This window comes from Arvicanthis niloticus, chromosome 4 (genome assembly GCF_011762505.2).
Source record: "Arvicanthis niloticus isolate mArvNil1 chromosome 4, mArvNil1.pat.X, whole genome shotgun sequence".
Lineage (NCBI taxonomy): Eukaryota > Metazoa > Chordata > Mammalia > Rodentia > Muridae > Arvicanthis > Arvicanthis niloticus.
This window is the reverse complement of record NC_047661.1, coordinates 87,552,163-87,576,536: the sequence shown is the minus strand read 5'-3', so window position 1 is coordinate 87,576,536 and position 24,374 is coordinate 87,552,163. Positions and strand designations below refer to the sequence as shown.

Genomic DNA, 24,374 nt, shown 5'->3' with positions numbered 1-24,374 from the left:
AAAAATAAAAACCAAACACAACCTCAAAATCCCAAGGTTGAAGAGATGGCTCAGCAGTTTAAGAGCATTGACTGCTCTTCCAGAGGTCCTGAGTTCAATTCCCAGCAACCACATGGTGGCTCACAACCATCTGTAATGAGATCTGATGCCCCCTTCTGGTGTGTCTGAAGACAGCTACAGTGTACTCATATACATAAAATAAATAAATACATCCTTAAGAAAAAAAAAATGAAAATCAGGCCTGGCAGTGGTGGTTTATACTTTTAATCCCAGCACTCAGGAAGCAAAGGCAATGTCAGAATGATCTCTAAGTTTGAGGCTCTACAGAGCAAGTTCCAGGACAGCCAGGGCTACACTAAGAAACCCTGTCTTGAAAAATAAAACAAGCCAGGCAGTGGTGGCTCATGCCTTTATCCCAGCACTTAGAAGGCAGAGGCAGGCAGATTTCTGAGTTCAAGGCCAGCCTGGTCTACAGAGTGAGTTCCAGGACAGCCAGGGCTACACAGAGAAACCCTGTATTGAAAAACCAGAACCAAACCAAACCAAAACAAAACAAATAAGTGAAAAGCAGAGCTGATGTAGTGGTGAACATATTTAATCCACCATGCCAGAGACAGAGGCAGGCAGGTCTCTGTGAGACTGAGGCCAGCCTAACCTACAGAGTGAGTGCTAGGACAGCCAGAGTGAGACCCTGTCTCAAAACAAAACAATACAAATCTATTAGGAAGCAGAAAAAAGATATTCTCAATGTAACCACATTAGAAAGAGGGGCAGAGAGAACCAAGGAGAACTCTCCAAGTTTCTCTTCAGGGTCCTGAAGTTTAAATAGAAGGCCAAGGAGACAAACATGTAAGCGGTTCCAGTAAATGTATGTGTGGTGGGCTATTGAATGAGATCCTGTTCATTCAAATGTGTGTGTGTGTGTGTGTGTGTGTGTGTGTGTGTGTGTAGTTTAAAAATTCACAATCCCACATAAAGTGCAACTTCTTACATGGTGCATTGTGATAGGTATTGACTTGTCATTCTAATTCTACGGGAGAGGCTGACTCAGTGTCCCCTCCACCTCTCACCCCTCTCCCCAGGTCTGGCAGCTTTCCTTGATCCATGAGAGCTCTAAATTCCTTTGTAGGCACCTGAGGAGAGCGGTATCACTCTTTCTTTCTGATAGAAATGAGAAATCCAGAGTTGGGATGACTGTGGAAATAGTGCAATTAAAAACTAGCATGGAGCCAGGGGAGTGGCGCTTGCCTTGAATCCCCAGCATTTGGAAGTGGAGGCAGGTGGATCTCTATGAGTTTGAAGCTACACTGGTCTACATAGTTCCAGGATGATCAGAGCTGCATAGAGAGACATAGTCTCAAAACCAAGCTAGCCTGTGGGCTAGAGAGATGGTCTGGATGGCTAAGAACACGTAGTGCTTTTTCAAAGGGCTATAATTTGTAGCATAGATCTCCATCAATTCTGATGAGCATGTTTAACTCCAGCTTCAAGGGATCTACTACCCCATCCTGTCCGCTGTGAAGCAAATACACACACACACACACACACACACCTTAAAAAAATAAAACCCAAATGTCTTGGGAAACCAGAAAGGTGTCTAACCAGCCTGGGAGTCAGCGCTAAAGAGAGCTTCCCAGGAAAAGGAAAAGCTAGTCAGAGCAAAGAAGGGGAAGAGAATTCCAGTTAAAAGGAGCTTGCACAAAGAGGGCTCCAAGGCAAGGAGGGAGAGCATGCTGTGTAGTAAGGAGAGAGGAAGGGGCTGCCCTAATTCCATACAGTTGAGTAGGAAGCACTGGTCTCTGGCCTAATTTCATACAGCTGAGTAGGGAGCACCAGTGGATGGCCTAATTTCATACAGTTGTCTCTAGCTCTGTCACTTTAAATTTTTTTTCCCTCTTGAGTTTCTTCTGAGGTGACCTTGGGTTCCAGGAATTACAGAAATGATTGATAAACATCTTTATGACCAATGATCAAAACGACTTCCAAGCAGCTGCAGAAAGCTACAGAAGAGACCCCCACCCCCACCGGGTGAGGGTGATTATCGTCAATGATAAGGCTGCCCCATAAAGGAGACATCATTGTATCATCAGAACCAGACTGTTCTGGGCAAGTGAGAACAGCCATCGAAACCTCTCTAGGGCTCCTGGTAGAACCAGATTGAGATAATGAACCAATCAATCTGAGGTCTTAACCAGGACCTGTTCTTGTTTCTGTCTCCTATACAGATCTAAGAGCCTTTCTCTCCCCTCTCTTGCCCTACCTCTCTCCTTTTCAGTGTTGGAATCTGAACCAGGGCCTTGAGTTATGTGAGGCAAGGATTCTAGAGATGAACTAAATCCATGTTCCTTCTAGTCTTGGAGATAGACTTGAGGGTCACTGGATCCATTTCTCTGTTCTTCCCTAAGTGATCATATTGATGAAAACCCTCCATTTTCTGTCCTTTGTGACTACTGTCCCTTTGGTGTACTGAGCGGGTGACTGGTCTCTTGGGACTCTTGGAGCCTTGGCTCAGCAACGTGAGCACACTTAGGAACAGGCCTGTTCCTACAGTAATTTTCTATCTGAGTATGCACAGGTTTCCTGAAAGCCCTACCCCAGGCTGCCTCCAGGACACAAAGACATAGTTTTGGCAGTAACTGTCGCTGCTCTCCTTACTCATCCTGTCTTTTAATTGTAGTTTTTGGCTCTGCACTTACCAGGATGTGAACTCGTTGTATTTGGTTACAGGGTCATAGTCTTAGGATAGCTTCATAACACAGTGAGACTTGAGAAAGTATGGAAGGGACGGGGGCGGGGGGGGGAATGAGGGAGGGCGGAGGGAGGAAGGGAGGAAAGAAGGAAAAAGTAAGAGAGAAGGAAGAGTTAGCTAGTTTCCTTCAGCACTAAAAATCCTGGTCTTAAGCTGACAAATGAACTGTGCTATTCTGCTACTTGTTATGCTTCCCAGGTAGCACCAGTACTTCAATTCTATTACGTTTGTATTTATGTCATGCCTGCTTATTGAGAGGGGGTGTGTGCAACGTGGGAGCCATTCCCTCACAATTTCTGGATCCCAGGAATTGAACTCAAGACTTTAAGGTTCCAGTCAAGTGCCTTTACCTGCTGAGCGTGCCTCACCAGCCAGCCCTAGCCCAAGAGTTTTTAAAGAGACAGATTTATTTATTTATTATTTTTATTTTTCTTAAAAGTCTAGGGGCTGGTGAGATGGCTCAGCAGTTAAGAGCAATGACTGCTCTTCCAGAGGTCATGAGTTCAAATCCCAGCCATCACATGGTGGCTCACAACCATCCGTAATGAGATCTGATGCCCTCTTATGGGGTGTCTGAAGACAGCTACAGTGAACTTACATATAATAAATAAAAACTTTTGGGCTGAAGCGAGTGGTGCTGGAGTGAGCTGGAGAAAGGAAAGAAGGAAATGTCTATCTAGAATTACTTAGAAAGCCTTATTCTTAACTAATTAATTAATTAATTAATTAAATTTGTTTTTTCAAGATAGGGTTTCTCTTTGTAACCTTGGCTGTCCTGGAACTTGCTCTGTAGACCAGACTGGCCTCAAACTCATAGAGATCCACCTGTCTCTGCCTCCCCAGTGCTGGGATTAAATTAGTAAGCCATCACTGCCTAGTAATTAATTTATCTTTATTTCATACACACTGGTGGGTTTTGTCTGCATATATGTCTGTTTGAGGGTGCCAGATTCCCTGGAACTGGAGTTACACACAGTTGTGAGCTGCTACCTGGGTGCTAGGAATTGAACCTGGGTCCTCTGAAAGAGAAGCCAATGCTCTTATCTGCCGAGCCATCTCTCCAGCCCAAAGAGCAGTATTTATAAATTAATCATAAAACTAATAGTAAAAAAAAAATACCTAGAGTTTGTTTTGTTTTTGTAAGGCCAGAATTTCAAAGTAATCTCTGGAATTACACTATAAAGGACTGGTCCAGAGGCTGCCTATGCCCCACCCCACAGAAGCACCTGCCACTGTTTTAACACTTTAGATTATACAGATCTTGCCCTCACAGGGGTTCATTGACCCCAACATTATGATGACAGTCTTCATGTGTTTTCTGCAAAAACTGCAGCTCTCTATCTTTAACATTTATTATTATTATTTCTTTCAGCTGCTTTCTGTTTTCCAGCCTTCTGGCTGCTACATATTCAGAAAAGTGCACGTTTTAGGAATAGGAAAAGACACAAGAAGGGTAGAGCAGGTTTGTGGGTTCCCTTGTCAATGTTTTCTACTATATGAGGGTGGTAGGTTTTTGGTTTGGTTGTATGTGTGTTTTGTTTTTGAGACAGATTCTCACCACACAGCTCTGTCTGACCTGGAACTTGGTATGTAGACCAGGCTGGCCTTTAAAGAGCTCTTTCGCTCCAGTGTGATAAAAGGCATATACTACCTAGCCTGACTAGGTTTGGGTTTTTTTTGTTTGTTTGTTTGTTTTTTGTTTTTTTGTTTGTTTGTTTGTTTGTTTTTGAGACATGCTGGCCCTAACTCATACACCCGCTGCTCCCCCTCATAAGGGATGCACATGGACATTCACTACCATATCTAGCCAAGGGAGGTAGTTTCAGGCAAGGTCTCACTTTAAGAGTAACAGGAATGTGTTGGCTGGGCTTGGTAGCACACCCCTTTGATACCAGCACTTCCCAGGCAGAGGCAGGCATCTCTGTTTGAGGCCAGCCTGGTCTACATAGTGAGTTCCAGGACAGCCAGGCCTATGTAGAGAGATTCTATCTCAACAAACAAAATAAAACAAAACAAACCAAACAAAGAGTAACTTGAATGTTTATAGATAGCTTGGCAATGCTCAAATCATGTAAACATAGAATAGTTTCAGTCGTAAATATAAGCTACAACTTCTTACAAAGGTCTATTGGATTTAAGGGGTACGTGAGAAGAGAGGTGTGTTCATCACGTGGACTTATCTCCTGACACCCAGCCCTCCTTCTCCTGGTTTTAAACACAAAACTGTAGCCAAAAGTGCAGGAGACCGGGACAGGGCAAGCTCAGATTACCTTGCCTCTTAGTCTGCCTGAGTGTCTCATCAGGGTCTCTAGCCTTGTCCTTTTATCTCAGGGTGCTTGACAAAGGTTTGTTAGGGTTAGGGCTAGTATAAAAAGAAAAATAAAGGATGAAATGGCACACACCTTTAATCCCAACATTTTGTTGGAGGCTGGCCAGGTTTACATAGTTATTAGCCAGAGCTACACTGTGAGACCCTTTATCAAAACAAAACGCCCCAGAGCTCGAGAATCTTGAGGGTAGGTAACTGGGTGAGTACGTAGCTGTGCTCTGGTATTAAGATAGAGGAAAACTGGCATCTGCAAAGTGCACTGTCTTCCAGATCAGCTTCGGTCCACACCAAGATATTCCCTTCAACAAGAAGAACCTGAGGATTCACGATTTCATGGAGGCGATCAGAAGGCCTTACAGAAAGGAGTTCCGAAGAAAAACACCAGGCAGAAGGCCACGCCCTTTTTACTTCACACCACACCCTCTGGACCCCGCCTAACACTGCGGCTTCCGGGAAGCTAGGCACCCCCTCCCAACAACGGGCCGCCCCGCGCCTGCGCAGTGAGAGACCAGGTCAGCGCGCAGGCGCAGTGCGTGCGTCGTTCACCCACCGCCTACTGCGGTACAGTCCTCTCTTAGTGTTAACTCGTGAGGCAGAAGGATGGTGCTGGATCTGGATTTGTTTCGGGTGGATAAAGGAGGGGACCCAGCCCTCATTCGAGAGACGCAGGAGAAACGCTTCAAGGACCCGGGGCTGGTGGACCAGCTGGTGAAAGCTGACAGTGAGTGGCGAAGATGTAAGTACCAGGAGCTCGCTGTATCCCTTGAATCCCTCATCGCTTCAGGGGTCACAGCTTACAGCTTTTGTCAGATCCTCCCGCGACTGGCTTGCTGTAACGCCACCTGTCCGTAGAACAAGGTGGGAACCAGGCTTGTCCCCCCCTCTCCCTGCAACTCCCGCGGCCTGGGTCCCTCCCTGCGCGTGCTCTGTGCTGACTGCCGCCAGTTCCTTAGGAAGGAGCTACACGCACGCGCAGGGAGAGCTGTCAGGCCCTTGCGTTACTAAGACAGAGCTGGAGTTTTACTTGGGGATGGGTTGGGAATTTCTTTTCCATACATTTTGGTCGTTTCCAGTGTTTTGTTCATCCTTAGCAAACCCAGCGTAGTCCTCCCTGTTTTGATGGGATCAAAGGCTGCTCTCTCAGATTGACTTCTGCAGAACCATAGGATTGATTACTCCACCCCATTCGAACCATTTGGGGATTTTGGAGGCTGCTCTTGGCTAAATGCAATGATCCCGAAGCTTTTGATGGCCATTTCTCTAACCCTGTGGGCGTACCTTTAAGAATCAGGCTTTTCCATGCTAAATCAGATAGGAAGGAAGGATGCTGTAAGGTAAGAAAAAGCTTGTAATTACTGAGGATGGTTGTGATTTGTGGTAGCTTTCTGGAAAAGACGTTGACAGAGTAGAAGTGACCCAGCATCATTCATGAAATTAAAAGAAGCCCTGGAATCCTCTGCCTCCAAGTGTGCCTCTGGATTGATATTCACCGGGCAGACCGGATGTTGACAATGACATTGTCTGATGCAATAGGTCTGCAACCAGCTGAGAGCCTGGTTTATAAGAGCACTCCATAGGCAATCGGGCGATCCAAGAGTGTCTCCCCCTGCCCCCCAAGACAAGTTTCTTTTTCTGTAGCCCTAGCTATCCCAGAACTTGCTCTATAGACCAAGCTGTTCTTGAACTCAGAGATCCACTTGCCTCTGCCTCAGGAGTGCTTAGATCAAGGGTGTGTGCCACCGTGCCCATCTGGGTGATAAGGTTTTATCTTTTGGGGACATTGATTTTACTGTTAAAAAGGTTCTCGGGTATCAAAAAATACTTGCTTAGCTGACAATTGTGTACTGGTTGTATATGTTTCAGGTACTCTAATAGGGTAGTTTGTCAGTCTACACTTGAATCTAAAGTTTTGAATTGGCCTAAACTGAAAACCTGTTCCTTCTGCCACACACACCCCCCCCCCCATTTTTGTTTAAGATAAAAGGTAGCCCTTTGAGGTTGAGACTAGCCTGGTCTATATAGTGACCAGGTCTACATAGTGGCCAGCCAGTGCTACATAATGAGATCCTATCTTGGAAAGAAGAAAGAAAATGGAAATACTTTGAGGTGGACTTGGTGGCATTCACATATTATCCTAGCACAAAGTCGACTGAGGCAGGAGATTCTGCATTTCAAAGTCAGCAGACCCTGCATCAAAAAACACAGATGTTCTGAGCACCTTGCCTCGAATCATAATCAAGAATGTCAAGATTTCTGTATCTAATCTGACTAATGTGACTTTCAATGTTAGTGTTCTCTTGTTTATAATATACACATCTAGGAAATTTTGACCCTTACCTGAAGAGATAATTGGTAGGTTCTTTAGGAATCAATAGTATAGACAGACATTAAAGGACAACTTAAAAAAAAAGTGAGCATGTTTTTGAGGTGAGGTCTGGCAATTGTGTCTAGGCTAGTGTAGAACTCATGGGCCTAAGCAGTCTTCTCCTCCGAGCTGGGGGGGCAGGGATGCAGATCTGGGCTCCCACACCTGCCTTTAAAAGTGTTGAGCAATAATCAGACTAGGAACTATTGACAGTTATAAAAAAAAAAAAACAAAAAAAAAAAACCACCAGAATTTGGGAGAGAAACAGGTAGGTGGGCCCCGAGAGGAACTGGAGAGGGTAGATGGGTAAAAATCTTTTTTAAAGAAATGCACGTAAAAGGGGAAAGATTTTACTTTTTTCAGACAGGGTCTTATGTAGTCCCTTTGGAGTGAGGCTGGCCTTAAACTGATTCTGCTTCTTACATCCCTTATTCTGGAATTTCAAGTGTATACCACCACAGCAGGCTGAAAGGGGTGTGTGTGTGTGCGTGTGCGTGTGCGTGTGCGTGTGTGTGTGCGTGTGTGTGCGCGTGTGTGTGCGTGTGTGTGCGTGCGTGTGCGTGTGCGTGTGTGCGTGTGCGTGTGTGCGTGTGTGTGTGTGCGTGTGTGTGTGTGCGTGTCCGTGCGTGTGTGTGTGTGTGTGCGTGTGTGTGCGTGTGTGCGTGTGCGCGTGTGTGCGTGTGCGTGCGCGCGCGGTGTTTGAACCTAGGGCTTAGTGTGCGCTGTGTAAGTGTGCTACCACTGAGTTATGCACACCCTATTCATTCATCACCCATTTATTCATCCACTCTTTTATTTATTTATTTATTTGGAGGTAGGTTCTTGCTGTGTTGCCTATTCTGTCTTTAAACTGGCAATCCTGCTCTAGTGTCCCAAGCAGCTGGGAATATGCTCATACACAGCCATGCTTCCTTATTTTCTGAATTTTATTTGAGACTCTCTCAACTCTTATTACAGTGCAGCCTGGACTGCTCCCAAACTCACATGGTCCACCTTCCTTTGTGTTTGGGGATTAAAGGCCCCACACCCAGTTGTTAGTTTTAGAATCAGCAACACTTAATTCTATGAAACAATTATGCATTTCAGTGAGCTGAGCAGAAAGAGTTGGCTTTATAGATCCTGGTTGAAGAAAGTAGAAGCAAAAGGCAAGAAGCAGATCAGTCAACTTAAGTTTCCTTGGGTAAGGTAGAAACAGAAAGTGGTTTCAGTTTGGGGATATGGAACTTTAACATGGGCTGAATCCATTTTGATTGCTTTTTGTTGTTGTTGTTGTTGTTTTGTTTTGTTTTTTGAGACAGGGTTTCTCTGGCTGAGCCAGTGTAGCTCTGGCTGTCCTGGAACTCACTCTTAGACCAGGCTGGCCTTGAACTCAGAAGTCCGCCTGCCTGTGCCTCCCAAGTGCTGGGATTAAAGGCATGCGCCACCACTGCCCCTATTTTGATTTTTAATATGGTTTGTTGGAGCTGGATATAGGAGCATAGTCTAAAATGGTGGCCTCCTGTAATTTTTGAAGATAATACACAGACATAAACACATATGCAAATACATAAAATGTCCAGTCCTCGGCAGCACACCTCATCCTCGGTAAGAGTGTGACAAACATTTGTCCCATGCATGAAGATCTGTGTCGAAGGTACTTTTAAAATATTCATTTATCTTCTGTGTATGTGCCTAAGTGTATGTGTATATGTATATCCCACATACATGCAAGAGCTTGAGGAAGGTGTTGGGTCTCCTTAGAACTTGAGTTACAGATGGCTGTGACTGCCATTTGCTTGCTAGAAACTAAACCTGAGCTATTCAAGAGCAATGAACACTAACTGTTGAGCCATCCCTTCAGCCATATAGATACTTATTTTTAACAAGGTCTCCCTAAGGAACCAAAGTAGCCTTGAATTCACTCTGTAGCCCAGACAGACCTTGAACTTGTGATCTAACTGCCAAAGTCTCCCAAATAGCCAGGATCACAGGAGTCTCTGGCTGGTCATGGTGGACTCTGACATGTTGTGTTACGGTTCTCTCACATCTTGTACTTCAGGTTAGAGGATAAGGATGAGGTTCTTCTCTCCTCACTATTGTATTGGTGGCAGCAAGAACTTATAACCAGTATCAAGGAAGAGCTGAGACTATGCTTCCCAGTAAGGGCTGGGAGCTTCCAGGCAAGTATTAACTACTGTCCCCATTTGTCGTTGTGGAGACTTGATGGTTCCCAAAGGACTCCATGGAGAACACAATGGTCTGTAGTGACCACAACTGTAACTCCTTATGTTGAACAGCAGTTTCTTAATTCACATCAGTGAAACAAGGCCACATTTGGGGGCATTTGTCTTTGCTGGCCTCCAGTCTGCTTGATTTCAGTGTGTCTGAAATATTCAGCCAACCACAAGGATTCTGTCCTCTGAAGTGTAGTATGCATCATCAGAGAATGAGATTTCTCCTTATCAATTGAAGACAGGCCCTGGCCCTCATCTTTGTTTTCCCAACAATTAGAAGAGTTTTCAAACAGCTCTCCTTTTTATTCTGATCCCTCTTGGATTCTGCAGTGCTGATCTCACCCTTGGGTTCTCAGGCCTTAGTCTTGTCTTAGAGAAATACCAAAGGCTAGGGTGGGAGTCACAGATAGAGTACTGACTCCAAAAACCGCAAAGGGGACTGGAGCTGAAGAGGCCAGAGTGCCTGCGGTGAGGCTCAGGAGAAGGTCTCGCCTCCATCCCTTACCTCAAGCTTGTTCACAGGCAGAGTAGAGCTGAGTAGAGCTTGTCTGGACAATCAGAAACAGGCCATCTTTGCCAGTGTGCTAATCAGAGGCAGGATGGAAGGTGTGACAGGCCACTTCACTCTCCTGTATCACAGAGTGCAAAGCAGCTACACCTAGATTTTCTGAACACCTTGGTTTCCTCAAAGTCTTCTTCAAGCCTATTAAATACGAAAATTGTATGTTTCGTGAGTAACCATATTAAGATCCACATTAATCCATACTCAAATTTGCTGAAATAGTTTACATTTTTTCTTTCTTCTTTACAGGTCTTCAGAATCTAATGTGTGTTTTACACAGTCTCATTTAGGCCTTACTACATTTCAGATGCTCAGTGGCCGTCACATATCAGTACACAGAGGACCACACAGCCTTAAAGCATGATATACCTCCAAGTCTTGGCTCCCCATCTTCATCTTTCACTCAGTGGCCTCCACTCTGCTCTAGCCTGTCACAGGACTTGCTTATTCCACATGCATGTGCTGATTTGTGCTGCCGCTCACTTGTGTGTACATGCATATGAAGGTCACATATTTTTGGGTATCTCAGTCACTCTCCACTTTTTTTGTGTGTATGTGTGTGTTTTGTTTTTTCTTTGATTTGATTTGGGTTTTTGAGAGTAGGTCTCTCTAGTCCTGGCTGTCCTGGAACTATTACGTAGACCAGGCTGGCCTTAAATGCAGAGAAATCGGCCTGCCTCTGCCTCTCAAGTGGGGGGTTGAAAGAGTGTGCCACTATACCAGATTCCCTCTCTTTTTTTCCCCCTTTCTTTGTTTTTGAGACAGGGTGTCTCTGTGTACTTGGAACTCCCTCTGTAGACCAGCCTGGCCTTGAATTCAAGAGATTTGCCTATCTCTGCCTCTCAAGTGCTGGGATTAGAGATGTGCACCACCACTGCCTGGCTTTCCACCTTTTTTTCCCCTCCTTTTGACATACAGTCTTTCTGTAAAACTGGACTATTCAGTAAAATTGGGCTATACTAGCTGGCCAACAAGCCCTAGAGTGGAAATTGGATTGGTGGTGGCATGTAGCTACTATAAAGGAGTTTTCCAAAATTATTGTAAGGACTGGTGTTCTGTGAGCAGTGTGAAGGCTTGCCTGAACTCCAGCCACAGCCTCCCAAGTGTATGATTACACATAGGACCACTCCCAGACCTGTCTCCATTTTGACTATAAATAGAGTTGGCCATTATGTTAGTCAGATCCCATTACCACGCCTGGCCATTACTTCTTGGTGGAGGTTCCAGACCTTGTGCTATGGTGCAAGAAACAAAGATTGGGACAGAAGAAGGCAAGCTCATGATTTGCATATGACTTGATTGTAATGTGCAGAATTGGAATTCCTCATTAACTTTAGTAAGACCACTAAATATAATAAACAGGTCAGCAGTGTTTATGTATAAATAGCAGTTGGGAAAGTATTAAATAGTTCCTATAAGTGGGCTTTAGGATAATCAGGCAGGCTTTGGAGATATATCTCCCAGGTAGCTTGGTTGTGGTGCTTTGTAGTGATGTATAGAATATGGTGCCTTTTAAAACAAGGTTTATTGTATTATTTTTAATTTTGTGCATGTGTCCACATACTCATGTGTCTTTGGGGTGCTATGTGAATGTGAGTATAGGTCCCCGTGGAGGTCAGAGGCATTGGCTCCCCTGGAGCTGAAAGTTGTGAGCTCTATAGTGTAAGTGCTGTGAACTCAACTCCAGTCCTCAATAGAAGATGTATGTGCTCTTAATCCCTGAGCCATTTCTCCAGCCCCAGATTCCGGTACTAAAATTTTAATTCCAACCTGGCTTCTTCCTTGTCCCCAAATCCTGGGATTCCCTACTGAGAGATCAACACTGGGTTAGTCAGCTTCTTGTTACTAATAGTTAACTGAGAAGACTCAAAAATGGAAGATCTTGGAGTGGTGGTGCTAGCCTTTAATCTCAGCACTCAGGATGCAGAGGCAGGCAGATCTCTGAGTTTGAGGCCAGCCTGGTCTACAGAGTTAGCTCCAAGATAGCCAGGGGCTACACAGAGAAACCCTGTCTTTAAAAAAAAAAAAAAAAAAAAAAAACAAACAAAAAAGATGGAAGAAGTCAAATATGGTGGCACCTGCTTGCATCCCAGCACTTGGGAGGCAGAGGCAGAAGGACTGTCAGTAAGTTCTAGGCCAGCCAAAGCTATGTAGCAAGACCTTGTCTAAAATTAAGAAGGCTGCTCACCTCAGCTGCTCACCTTGTGGCAGTTAGGAAGCAAAGAAAGAGGAAAGGTAAATATATCCCCCGCCCTTGCTGCATGATGCTAGTATCTGTTACCTCCCGTTAGGTCCCAGCTCTTAGAGGGTCCAACCACCTTCAAATTCTGCCAAACTGAGGACCAACCTAATACATAGCACAGAGCATTTGCAGGAGAGACAGTGGTCAGGGGATTATCTTAATGATGTGTTAACATACGGCTTTTTCAATTTTAGGCAGATTTCGGGCAGACAACTTGAACAAGCTGAAGAATTTATGCAGCAAAAATATTGGCGAGAAAATGAAGGTAAGAGAACTGACAGGCTTCAGAGCTTGGGCAGAGCCTTTGTCTTGTCTTAGGTAGAAGTCAAGCTATGACCTTGTGTCTAATGTCTGTGATACTGAATTTCTTACCAGGGAGAAATTATTTTATTTATTTATTTGGTTGGTTTGGTTTGGTTTTCCAAGGTAGGGTCTCCCTCTGTAGCCCAGGCTGTCCTGGAATTTACTCTGTACGGCTGGCTTCAAACTCAAGACTCTTCCTCCCGGTTGCTGAGATGAAAGATATGTACCACCGCTGCCCCGCTGAGAAAATATTTTTAAAAGAAAGGGAAGGAGGGAGGGCACTACCGGTGACCCTGTGGTGGCTTTATTGTTTGTTTCCAGTCCCTTCTGCTGTTTATCTGGGCCCGACCTGTATTGCAGGAAGGCATCTTCCCACCAGGCTGCAGAGATGTTTTGTCTCGGTATAGTCCTGCTTTGAAAGGAACACATACATGCTGTCTGTATCTTGTTATGGACTCTGCCAGTGAGCCTATTTCTTTAAAATACCTTACTATGTGAATACATGTATGTAGGAGCCCATGGAGACTGGAATGTGCTTCATTTATACACATATATGGGCATGAAGGGTGGCGCAGCATGAAGTCCAACCTGGAATTTTGTCGCATTATTCTTCATGATATCTTGCATCCTTTGACAGTATTTTGTGATACTTTCAGCTGTGAAAATGGGTATCAATGACACTTTTATTCCCATGGGACTCATGCTGATTAATCACTTACAGGTCAGAGATCCCTTAGTCATGGATACTTTTGTGTCATATGTACCCCTACCTAAGTATTGTTTAGATCCTCTCCACAGACTGTGCCGCTAAGCGTTTGACTGCGGATCAGGATCAGAAGTGAACTGACAGACTAACAAGTGATGAATACAGAAATCAGGGTGAGGGAGGAAGTCCTCCTGCACTCTTACCGTGTTGCCTTGGTTTGTTTGTTCCTTTTCCTTACTTCAGATCCATTTTAACCCTTAGCCTATTGCTGGGGTTGTTCTTAGAGTGTTAACAAGGTTTGTCCTCGGGGCCAGTTTTGACTGCCACACTGATTTTTGTTTTATTTTGTTTTTTTCTTTTGAGGCATGGTTGCCCTGGAACTGCCTCTATGACGAGGCTAGTCTTTATCTCACAGTAATCTCCTCCTTCTGTCTCCCAGGTGGCTTGTGGTTTCTTTGATGGTTCTGTGTGTGGTCAAAGCTGTTCTTACTTTCATGATATTAATGCTCTCACCCAACAGATTTGTTGACTTGTCCAGGATCAGAAGGGAAGAAGTGGTAAATAAGTACACCAGACTTTCGATTTCTGGCTTTCGGTTAACTAATGTCTCTCTCTACATGTTGCAGCTTACTAAATATAATGCAGCGTGATTAGCTTATATGGTATGTTAACTTGGCATGTACTTAGTAAAACAATGTCAGAATTTTTATGTTGGTTAAGTTTCCTTTTCTTTCTCCCTACAGAAAAAAGAGCCGGTGGGAGATGATGAGTCTGTCCCAGAGGATGTGCTGAACTTTGATGACCTCACTGCAGACAAATTAGCTGTAGGTTTCTCTCCTTTTCTGAGATGACTCTGTTCCTATGGTAACCTCATTCCTGGACAGGAAGAGCTGGAGCTGTATCCATATAGCAGTGGGGAAGCCTCAATCCTGTACTGGATTGTTCCTGCCTGCTGTTGTTACCCTCTGTCCCTGAGACTCCTTAGTTACAGGCGAGAGATAGAGGGAGGGGAACAGTGAAGGGAAGAAAAGATAAGGCACAGATCTACTTGGTTTTTGTTAGCTCCATTTTCTGCTTTCTTTCACAAAGGCAGGGGATTTCTCAATTTACTCTAGTTAAACAGTGCTTTCAGGGTGGTGATTTTCTGTTTGTCACCAAACCATTCTTTGAAATCCTTAGCACACTGCAAGAGTATAAACCAGAAATGCGAAGTTGCTGTGCATGGAGGGCTAGGGACTCATTCCTCTAGGTGGGTTTGGTAAGGGTTCCCCTGAGAAATTAGAGCACAGTTTGAAACATCTACAGTAAGGGATAGCAGACAAACTCACCACAGGGTCTCTTGGTAGAGTACTAAACTGGTTCAATCTAGAAACTTAGAAGTTACGGGGAAACACAGGATCAAACTCCTGGGCTCTGTGTATATGCATATGAAGGGAAGGAGGTCAGTAAAAGGCAAGACTGTCTGCCCTGCTGAATCCACCTCTTTTCTTAAGTACATTCATTTTTAGTGTTGGGTTTCAGACCCAGAACAAGGGGCTGAGGTGCATATTGAACATACCAAAGGAGACCAGGTCTTTATATTCTCCCAGCATCCCTCAGTCCCTACCTGTTACAGGTCATGGCTGGCATACTCCCTAAACTTTCCAGCCTAGGGGCTGGATTCCCTCCCCCAGAAGCTCCTCGCTATATAATCCAGACATTTTGGTCTCCCTCTTCCCCTCTCTGCATTTTCTCTGTCCCTATGAGCACACACTCTTTCTGTCTTTCTCTTCCCCCTCCCCTCTGTCTCCCTCTCCATGGAGACTTCCCTGGTCTAGGTTCCTTAGGACCAGTGAACCCACTGAGAGCATCTTCCCAATAAACCTTCCTTTCTGTTCTTTAATTCAGCCGGAATTGGCTCATTTCATCAGTGTAGCATAACTTGCTGTTTAGTACTTACTGTTATTTTAAGATAGTCTCATAGGGCCCAGGCTGGGTTCAGACTGTGTAATTCAGGCTTACTCCTGATTCCTCCACCCACTGAATGCTGGGATTACAGGTATGTGCATTGTTTTGGAGACAGTATCACTTCGTAACCCAGGTTGGCCTGGATTTATAATCCTCCTAGTTGCTAGATCAGCAGGTGCAGGGTACCATTCCTCTACTTTTGTTTGTTGCTTGTTTTTGCTTTTTTCAAGACAGGGTTTTTCTGTGTAGCCCTGGCTGGCCTGGAGCTCACTTTGTAGACAAGGCTGGCCTCATACTCAGAGATCACCTGCCTCTGCTTTGAGTGCTAGGATTACAGGCGTGGAGCACCACACTCGACTTCCTTGTCCACTTCTTAAACATTATCATGGGTAGAGTGCTTGTGTAGCGCATTTTAAGCCCCAACTATGGTCCCTCATACACGGCCCCTTCAGTAAAAAATAGAAAATGTCACCAGCAGAGTTGTCACTAGAGGACTATTGTCTTAACTATTGTTAAGATGCTGATATTTTATGGATGCCCACCCTTGGGGTTTGTTCTTTGCAGTCCCTGAAAGTCTCACAAATTAAAAAAGTCCGACTCCTCATTGATGAAGCCATCCAGAAGTGTGATGGGGAGCGGATAAAGCTGGAAGCAGAGCGATTTGAGAATCTCCGAGAGATTGGGAACCTTCTGCACCCCTCTGTGCCCATTAGTAACGATGAGGTAGGTGGGGCTGGGCCACGGGGGGGGGGGGGGGGGGGGGGGGGGGGGGGGGGCTCCCCTTCCTCACTGCCAGGCGGTGTGGGAGGGAAAGACGTAAGGCTGGCGCTCTGTCAAAAAAGCCTGCCTTTGTGTGTTTCCCCTGCCCGCCAATTGAGCATTGCAGGAGTCAGATCCCTGCTCGATTGGGAAGTGGCAGAGACAGCAGGTAGGAGGAGACTCTCAGCCCAGAAATCTCTCATAAATGGGGCTGCTGTCCTCCATGGCCTGTTGCCCCTGGTAGCAGAAAGTCCTGTGGGAGGGATCTGTTAAATCAACCTAACCCCTCACCCACACCCCACTGGGAAGCTGCAGGTTGAAGGGAAATCTGCATGATAAAAGTTTCCTGCTGAGCGGGAGCTTCTCTGGCACAAAGCTGCTCTGAGCCCAGCCTTTGTCTCCAGACACCCCAGCAGTGGCAGGGCCCATCTGTGCCTCTTCCATTCATTCCCTGTGAACAGTGAACTCACTGCCGGCTGGGGGACGTGGAGGCCTTGGAGCCTGAGTAGACTGAGGTCAGGGCCTGGAGCCCACCCTCATGTGGCTCAGAGACCAAAGAGAGCACACAAAGAAAAAGTCCTGCATTCTCCTCCGTACCCCAGGTGATGCCAATTGTCAGAGGCGGGTTCTTATGCAGGGTTTTTGGAAAGTCATTTAAAAGGGTAAAGAGAGAATATACTATAGGTCTCTGAGCAAATCACGGTTCCAAGTTGCTGACTGGCACTGCTTCTGTGACTTTGTAACTTAGTTGTCTGTGGGGTAGCAAATTCCCTTCTTCATTGGTTGCACATGAGACCCAAAGCTGGTGCTTGGTTTAATGGATACACTCAAAGGCTCTGCTGTTCTCTGCTATGTCCCTTCTCCATTTTCTTTCCCCAGGATGCAGACAACAAAGTAGAGCGTGTTTGGGGTGATTGTACAGTCAGAAAGAAGTATTCCCATGTGGACCTAGTGGTGATGGTGGATGGCTTTGAAGGCGAAAAGGGAGCCGTGGTGGCTGGTAGTCGGGGGTACTTCCTGAAGGTAAGAGTCGGGACCAGTAGAGAATACAGAAGGAACTCAAAATAAACAAATAAAGCCGAGAGGCTTGATCATACTTGAAGAGGCTCACAAATCCTCTCCTTGAACCCGATGCCTTCTTGTGACCGTGCAGCAATTAGACACGATTCTCTTTCTGAGGCAAGAGAGTGATTACCCAGATTCCATAGAACAAAAGCCACTCAGTGATCCTTCATAATGAATATGTTTTGCTGACTGAATCAGAACAGTCTCTGCCTTTGAGGAGCTCAGTGTAATTGGACAGTCAGACAAGTAACAAAGACTCAGAACCCAGTATGATAAGCCTGCGGTCTGAGTCGACCCAGCATGCTTTGAGCCGTGGTAGGTGTAGGCAGCTGGCACAGATTAACTGGGGCAGAGGGCATGTGAATTCAGGAATTCTTCCAAAAGGAAACGGCAAAATAATTTTGGAAATGTTGCACACTTAAACATTGTACATTTACAAATGAATCTGGTGTTTTAAGAATTAACACAGAAAACATCCACCCATGTACCCTGGTTGAATAAGTTCTTTACTTTGGTCTGTTTTCATGGGAATGGGGTGGAGGTGAGAGGACTTTAAGACAAGGTCTCACTGAATACACAGATTGGCTTCAAGTTCCCAGTAATGGTAGCTCAGCCTCCCAGGTGCTAAGATTACTAGTGGGGATCACTACCACCAGCTACTGAGTCTCTTAAACATGGCGTCCTGATGCTGTGCTGTTGGCCCTGGATGTTAAGAATTTCCTGGGTACTTCTGTACTTCTGTTTTGACTTTTGGCGTGGTTATCTGTGATTGTATGAGTGAGATTGAGTTGGAGAGGTGCTCATCATGATAGTTTCACATAACAGTACATGCCAGTTACCATAGCAGTAAGGAGACAAAACTGGTCATGCATGAAGCTTAGGAGAGGAACAAAGCCCATAAATTGCTCTTCTGGACAATTGCAAAAATAAATTTTCCACCACTGTACGAGATGCCTTCCCAACATTAAAAGAAAATTCTATTAGTGAGGTGAGCAGATGTTCTTTCCTGAAGCCAAATAACACCCAAAACTGAGTTGTATGTAAACACCCTAAAACCAGACATAATTTTGAAAATAATTATATTGATTATCCTCTTGATGCCTGATATCGTTGTTATTTAAAAAAAAAATAATAATAACCCTACAAGTTGGTCTCTTAGATTGAATGTTCAACTAATATTGTAAATGTTTCCATAGAAAACTTTTTAATGGACCAACTAAATAAGATGCCACTTTAAAACAAGTATCTCGGTCTGTTGTTGCAGTCTGGTCTCATTGACCTGTGCCTGTTGATTCTAATGACTGGGCTGGTGATAAGACTCAATCCCATTTGCTGTGTCTGGTCCTTAGGGAGTCCTGGTGTTCCTGGAGCAGGCACTTATCCAGTATGCACTACGTACCTTGGGAAGTCGAGGCTACACTCCAATCTACACCCCCTTCTTCATGAGGAAAGAGGTCATGCAGGAAGTGGCCCAGCTTAGCCAGTTTGATGAAGAACTTTATAAGGTAAGTAATGTGGTAGGCTGACTTTTTAAGTTGCAAGGCTCAATGGTGACATAATACGGTCTCCACACAGCTTTCTGCTCTGGTAGAATGCTTTCAGTGTCCCAGTATAACTAAGGAAGCAGGTTTGTTAAGTACAAAAGTTTGCCAAGTACCTCAGGGTGGCCATGAACTGTTTGTAGGCGGGACTGGCCTTGAATTCCTGAACCTCCTATCTCAGTCTACTGAGTAATAAGAGTTACCGGTGTATGCTACCAGCTAGCGCAACAGAAATGTATTTTCTTACAGTTCTGGAGCCCAGTGTCCAAAATTTAACATGTTGATTTTTTTTCTGATGCTTCTGTCCTTGGCTTACACATAGCCAACCACCTGCTCACTGTGTTTCTGTATGGTTTTCTGTATATTTCTGATCACAAATATTTGTTTGGGGGTTTTGTTGTCTCTCTGCTGTGCGGTACTGTTAAGGCAGAAAATTGGACCCTGGGCTTCTCAAGGCAAGTGCCCTACCCTGAGTTAGAGTCCCTCCCCTTTTTATTTTGAAACAGAGTCTCAGTAAGTTGCCCAGGCTAGCCTTGAATTCACTTAACCCAGGCATACCTTGAATTTTAAAGTCTTCCTTAGCCTCCTGAGTAGCAAGGATTGAGGGTCTGCACCAAGAGGTGTGGCTTTTTTTTTCTTTTCTTTTTTTTTTCTTGAGAGAGAGAGAGAAAGAGAGAGAGAGAGAGAGAAAGTATTGGAGTTAGAGGAATATGCCACTGTACATTGTTTGAAAGTTAGCTTGATAGTCTTGCTGTCTGTATAGTCCTGACTGGCCTCATTCATTTGTGATTTCCTCCTCCCTCTGCCTCCAGAGTACAGGGATTAGGATGTATGGCCACCACACCTAGCTGTTGGCAGAGTTGTCTGGCTTTCTTTTGGTTTTGGCACTGGGAGGCTTGTGTATGCTGTGGCATGAAGGGCAGTGGATAATTTCCTCGGAGCATGTGGGCCCTGAGGATTGTACTCAGGTTATCAGGCACAGTAGCAGGGTCTTTCCCAGCTGAGTCATCTCACCAGCCCAGCAGGCTTTTAGTGTTAGTTAATTTCAATGTTAAAAGCCACATGTGGTTGGCACCTACCCTGTTAGTGTAGAACAGAGCCCCTGTTGTCTTCCCCCTAGAAACCTGTGTAACATACTTAAGTTGACCGCTAGGAGCTGAGAAGAGAATTACTGGCTACTTAGACAAAAGGAAATTGGAGACTTGGACTGATCTCCCGGTCCACTTCCCAAGACTTCCACTCTTTACTGCAGACTAGAAAGGTCCATCCTTGTACCTTCTGTGTGAACCTGGGACAACCAGAGGATTCAAGTTGACTTTCAGAATGTTTTTCTGATGAGCTGACTCTTACACTAAACACAGCTTCGGTCTGCCTGGCACTCTGGTTTCTGTTGGTTTCTGTTCACTGGCAGGAGGACTTACAAATATTTGTTGAGTGCATAAGATGTTGTACATCCTTCAGCATTGACCGTTTAATGTCATTATGTAAATTCTTAGGCTCGTCATTTGCATCTGTTTGTTTTTATGAATGTTGGATTTTTTGCTTTGTTTGTGTGTTTGTGTCAGTGTTTTGGTCAATGACTTGTATAGCCCCAGCTGACCTCAACCTCAAGGTCCTCATGGCTCAGATTCTGAGTGCTGGGATGTTTTCTAACTCTAGCCGGGACTCCCCTTGAGACAGACCTGTTGCTTCCCTGTTGTAGCATCCATCCCAGGCACCGACACATCTTTCCTGGGGCTTCGCACACAGTCTTCCCTCGTGTGTACTCCTCCTACAGGTCATCGGCAAAGGCAGTGAGAAGTCAGATGACAACTCCTACGATGAGAAGTACCTGATTGCCACCTCAGAGCAGCCCATCGCGGCCTTGCACCGGGACGAGTGGCTGCGGCCGGAGGATCTGCCCATCAAGTACGCTGGCTTCTCCACCTGCTTTCGTCAGGAAGTGGGCTCGCATGGCCGAGACACCCGTGGTATCTTTCGAGTCCATCAGTTTGAGAAGGTGAGTAGATGGGAGGGGGAGAGTTGGCTCTCTGTGCTTCCCTATCCAGATCGCCCCAGGAGGAATGTGGTCCGCCTTCCCACCGGTTACAACTTTTCCATTCATTCAGATATCTTGGTGGGGAAGAGCCTAGAGAACGCATGCAGTGCTTTGTGCACAGACTAGAGCAAGGCTTCCTAAATCTCCTGTGTCAGTTCCACCACTTACTAACTGTGTGAGCTCTGTAAAGAGAGCAAATGGTGGTAGCCACCTCCCGAGGCTGACCAAACACCAAGCTGGTTAGGTTAGTGTGTGTTGGACACTTAGTGCAATAGCTAGCACAAGATGGTGACACTCTATAGGCTTCATTGCCATGGCTGTTGCAGTCCAGTTGAGCACTGATCTCCTCTGGAACCCAGCCTGGCCTGTCCCAGGTCTGTGGGCTGAGCCCACCTCTAGAATGTCTCCACATCAGTCCTTTGTTTTCTTTGCCCTCACTGCTGTCCTGTCTCCTTGGCCCCTCTCTGCAGATTGAACAGTTTGTGTACTCATCGCCCCATGACAATAAGTCATGGGAGATGTTTGATGAGATGATCGCCACCGCAGAAGAATTCTACCAGTCTTTGGGGATCCCTTACCACATTGTGAATATTGTCTCAGGTATGGAACTCCTCATCTCTTCCTTCTCCCTCTTCTGCATCTCACAGATCACTTTCGCCAGCCAAGGCACCACACAGAGATAGCTCTCAGTTCAAGTCATTACCCACTTTCATTAAAATATCACACCCTTCTCCCCTGGAGCATTTGGTGATGAGATCTGAATTCCTTCTGGGGATTTGATGTGATGTGACAGGCTCCCTACAGAGGGCCTCCTGAAACCCTGTCTGCCCTTCCTGAATCTAGGGGTTTCTTTACAGGCTCTTTGAATCATGCTGCCAGTAAGAAGCTTGACCTGGAGGCCTGGTTTCCAGGCTCAGGTGCCTTCCGTGAGTTGGTTTCCTGTTCTAATTGCACGGATTACCAGGCTCGCCGGCTCCGAATTCGATATGGGCAGACCAAGAAGATGATGGATAAGGTAGTTAGCCCCCGGGAAGTGGGCAGCAGGCCCTTCTACACAGGGCACGTGTTTTCTGTTTCTAATTCCTGGGAGTATATGTTTCCAGCATCATGAGAAAATCAGCTCAGTCTAGATCCAAAAGGCAGTAGAAATAACTTCTGCTGAGTCAAGACTGAGTTCTTTTAGACAGAAACCTGAGCCTAGCTCTATTCTACACAGTAATTCAAGCTTTTCTCTCTTTGGCTTTGTTTTCCTTAACTCCAGAGAAAGAATAATCTCCGTTTCTCTACACAGAACAAGTTGAAGGCAATGTCTTCCCTCTTTTCGCCCAAGAAGGTCAGGTTGTAAGCTCCTCTCTTAAACCCAGTCTCCAGAGCTGGGTGTGGTGGCGCATGCCCTTAATCTCAGCACTCAGGAAGCTTAGGCAGGCTCCGTATGTTCGAGGCCAGCCTGATCTATATAGTATGTTCCAGGACAGCCAGAACTACACACTGAGACTTTGTCTCAAAAAAACAAACAAACAAAAATGACTCAGTCTTCAAACTCTGGTCTGTCCCAAGTTGGGTTTGGCATGCGTTAAAAAGGGGGGCCACAGTGGTGGCTTCTTCCTTCCCCCACATCTTCTGAAAAGACTGTAACCTTCTACTTGTCACAAATGCAAACATGAGGAATCTTCCTAGGATTACCTTAGAGGCAGTTTAAAAAGAAATCAAGCTTGATAAAGTTGTAACTGGGTTAAAGCCGTCCTTTGGATTGGGGAGCCTATGGCTGAGTGCATGGGTCCAGGTCGTCAGGAAGAGCAGCTGAAGGCTTTAATTTCCCTGTGGAACCTGCTCTTCCCAGGTGGAATTTGTCCACATGCTTAATGCCACGATGTGTGCTACCACCCGGACCATCTGCGCCATCCTGGAGAACTACCAGACAGAGAAGGGCATCATTGTGCCAGAGAAGTTGAGGGAGTTCATGCCGCCAGGTATGGTCCTCCATCCTCACACCTTCTGAGGGGGCATTTCTTTCTTTGAAATCTGTACCCCATTTTCCTACAGTCTGCATAATTCTGCCCTCCCCGTGGTGCTGGGAACGTAGCATGGGTATCATATGCAGATCCTAACTTCAGAGTGGGGAAGAGCAGAGCAGTCTCTCTCTCGTGAGGGTACCCCTTCATTGAAAGGATGTCATCTAGATTGTCCACTGAGGTCTGTGGGCTTTGACAGAACAACAGGTCACTTAGCAGGCTCCTCCCTCCCAGGACTCCAGGAGCTGATCCCGTTTGTGAAGCCTGCTCCTATTGACCAGGAGCCGTCCAAGAAGCAGAAGAAGCAACATGAAGGCAGCAAAAAGAAAGCAAAAGAGGTCACCCTGGAGAACCAGCTGCAGAACATGGAGGTTACTGAGGCCTGAGCACCACCTCCTCCCGTTTGCCAGACTGACTCACTACCTGCTGGGATCCCAGGCCTGCCCTGGAACGGAGAGGCCGAGTACCACTCCTCACCCTGTCCCATCTGACTGCACAGTGGCTGGGGAACTATCTGCCGTGTACCAAGCAGGTGTTCCCGTCTCCTCGCATGGGCCAAGGGTCTCTTCACTGATGACTGGTGAAGCCACGCAATAAAGCATCTGTGGGGAGGGCACAAGACTTCCCCAGTCTCCTCCCCAGGCTTGAACCTTGTCTCTGCTGGGTCTCCCTGAGCCTGAACTGCTCTCCCCAATAAGGATCCTTTGAGAAGAATACAGAGCCCTTCAGCTAAGGTGTTAGTGAAGAGAAGGTGTATTTGGTAAAGGCTTTTAAGAAAACCTGGAGTTGTAACACAAGTTTTCAGGACAAGGATCGTGATTCTCTGAAAATTTACTCCTCCATAAACGCAGTGAGCTTAGAGACAAGTATGATAGAAAAGCCTGCTAGCACATACATTCCCTAGGAAGGGCTTCTTGGAAAGAGAAAGGCTGGTTGTGGTAGCTGACACTCCTCCACAAGAGTATGAGCTATGGTTAGGAACAGCAGCTTCTGTCTTTATAGCAGTCCCCATGTGAGGAGACTTGCTACATAGCAGTTACTTACTGTAGTGTCAGGCAGGGCAGAGGGGTGCAGGACGGGTCTGTGCTCAGGAACTCCCACTCTCCTAATAGCTGGGCACCTGCACCCCAAGAAAGTAGTAGTCAGGTTTTCTTCGCCCACTCCCTTTCATCTGTGATCTGTATCCTCGACTCTAATGACACCTTAGGTCAGTCTGGTGCTTGCCTCCTAGCAGGTTAAAGTGCTTCCTCCAGATGCTGCCTTTTATCTTCGTATGACCCCAGAAGGTAGGGTGGGAACATGATTATACCTGTCCCAGAGTGGGAGAATGAGGTAGCGTGGCCAGGTGGTAATCAGGCTCAGAGTGTCTTTGAGAGGTTGGGAGCTGAGTATGACCTGGCTTGTGACAGGCCTTCAGCTCAGCCCACCTCAACTGCTTTGGCTCAGTGCCAAGCAAGGAAAGAGGCCATGTGCTCATTTTTTGCTAGGGAGTTGGTTAGCCTTGCTCTTGGTAAGCCTATCAAAACTGGGTGCCTATTTTGCC

At 45.9% G+C, this 24,374-nt stretch overlaps 1 protein-coding gene across 2 annotated transcripts; it reads left to right on the top strand.

Annotated features, from left to right (window-relative positions):
• Nucleotides 1-5,580: 5,580 nt before the first annotated feature.
• Sars1 (seryl-tRNA synthetase 1) lies at nucleotides 5,581-23,480 on the top strand. Of its 2 annotated transcripts, XM_034500296.2 has the most exons (12): nucleotides 5,581-5,814; nucleotides 12,655-12,725; nucleotides 14,213-14,293; nucleotides 15,981-16,139; nucleotides 17,055-17,198; nucleotides 18,590-18,745; nucleotides 20,559-20,780; nucleotides 21,290-21,419; nucleotides 21,677-21,834; nucleotides 22,081-22,152; nucleotides 22,660-22,789; nucleotides 23,066-23,480. In XM_034500296.2, the coding sequence occupies exons 1-12, from the start codon at nucleotides 5,679-5,681 to the stop codon at nucleotides 23,215-23,217; spliced, it is 1,611 nt and encodes a 536-aa protein (XP_034356187.1). In that variant the 5' UTR covers nucleotides 5,581-5,678; the 3' UTR covers nucleotides 23,218-23,480. The 2 variants fall into 2 exon arrangements, with proteins under 2 accessions (XP_034356187.1, XP_034356186.1); XM_034500295.2 differs by lacking the exon at nucleotides 22,081-22,152.
• Nucleotides 23,481-24,374: the final 894 nt, after the last annotated feature.

Coding starts and splice junctions, on each gene's coding strand:
- Sars1 (XM_034500296.2), top strand. CDS start 5,679: ATGGTGCTGGATCTGGATTTGTTTCGGGTGGATAAAGGAGGGGACCCA. Junction 18,746..20,558: donor TTGATGAAGAACTTTATAAG/GTAAGTAATGTG, acceptor CTCCTCCTACAG/GTCATCGGCAAAGGCAGTGA. Junction 22,790..23,065: donor GAGGGAGTTCATGCCGCCAG/GTATGGTCCTCC, acceptor CCTCCCTCCCAG/GACTCCAGGAGCTGATCCCG.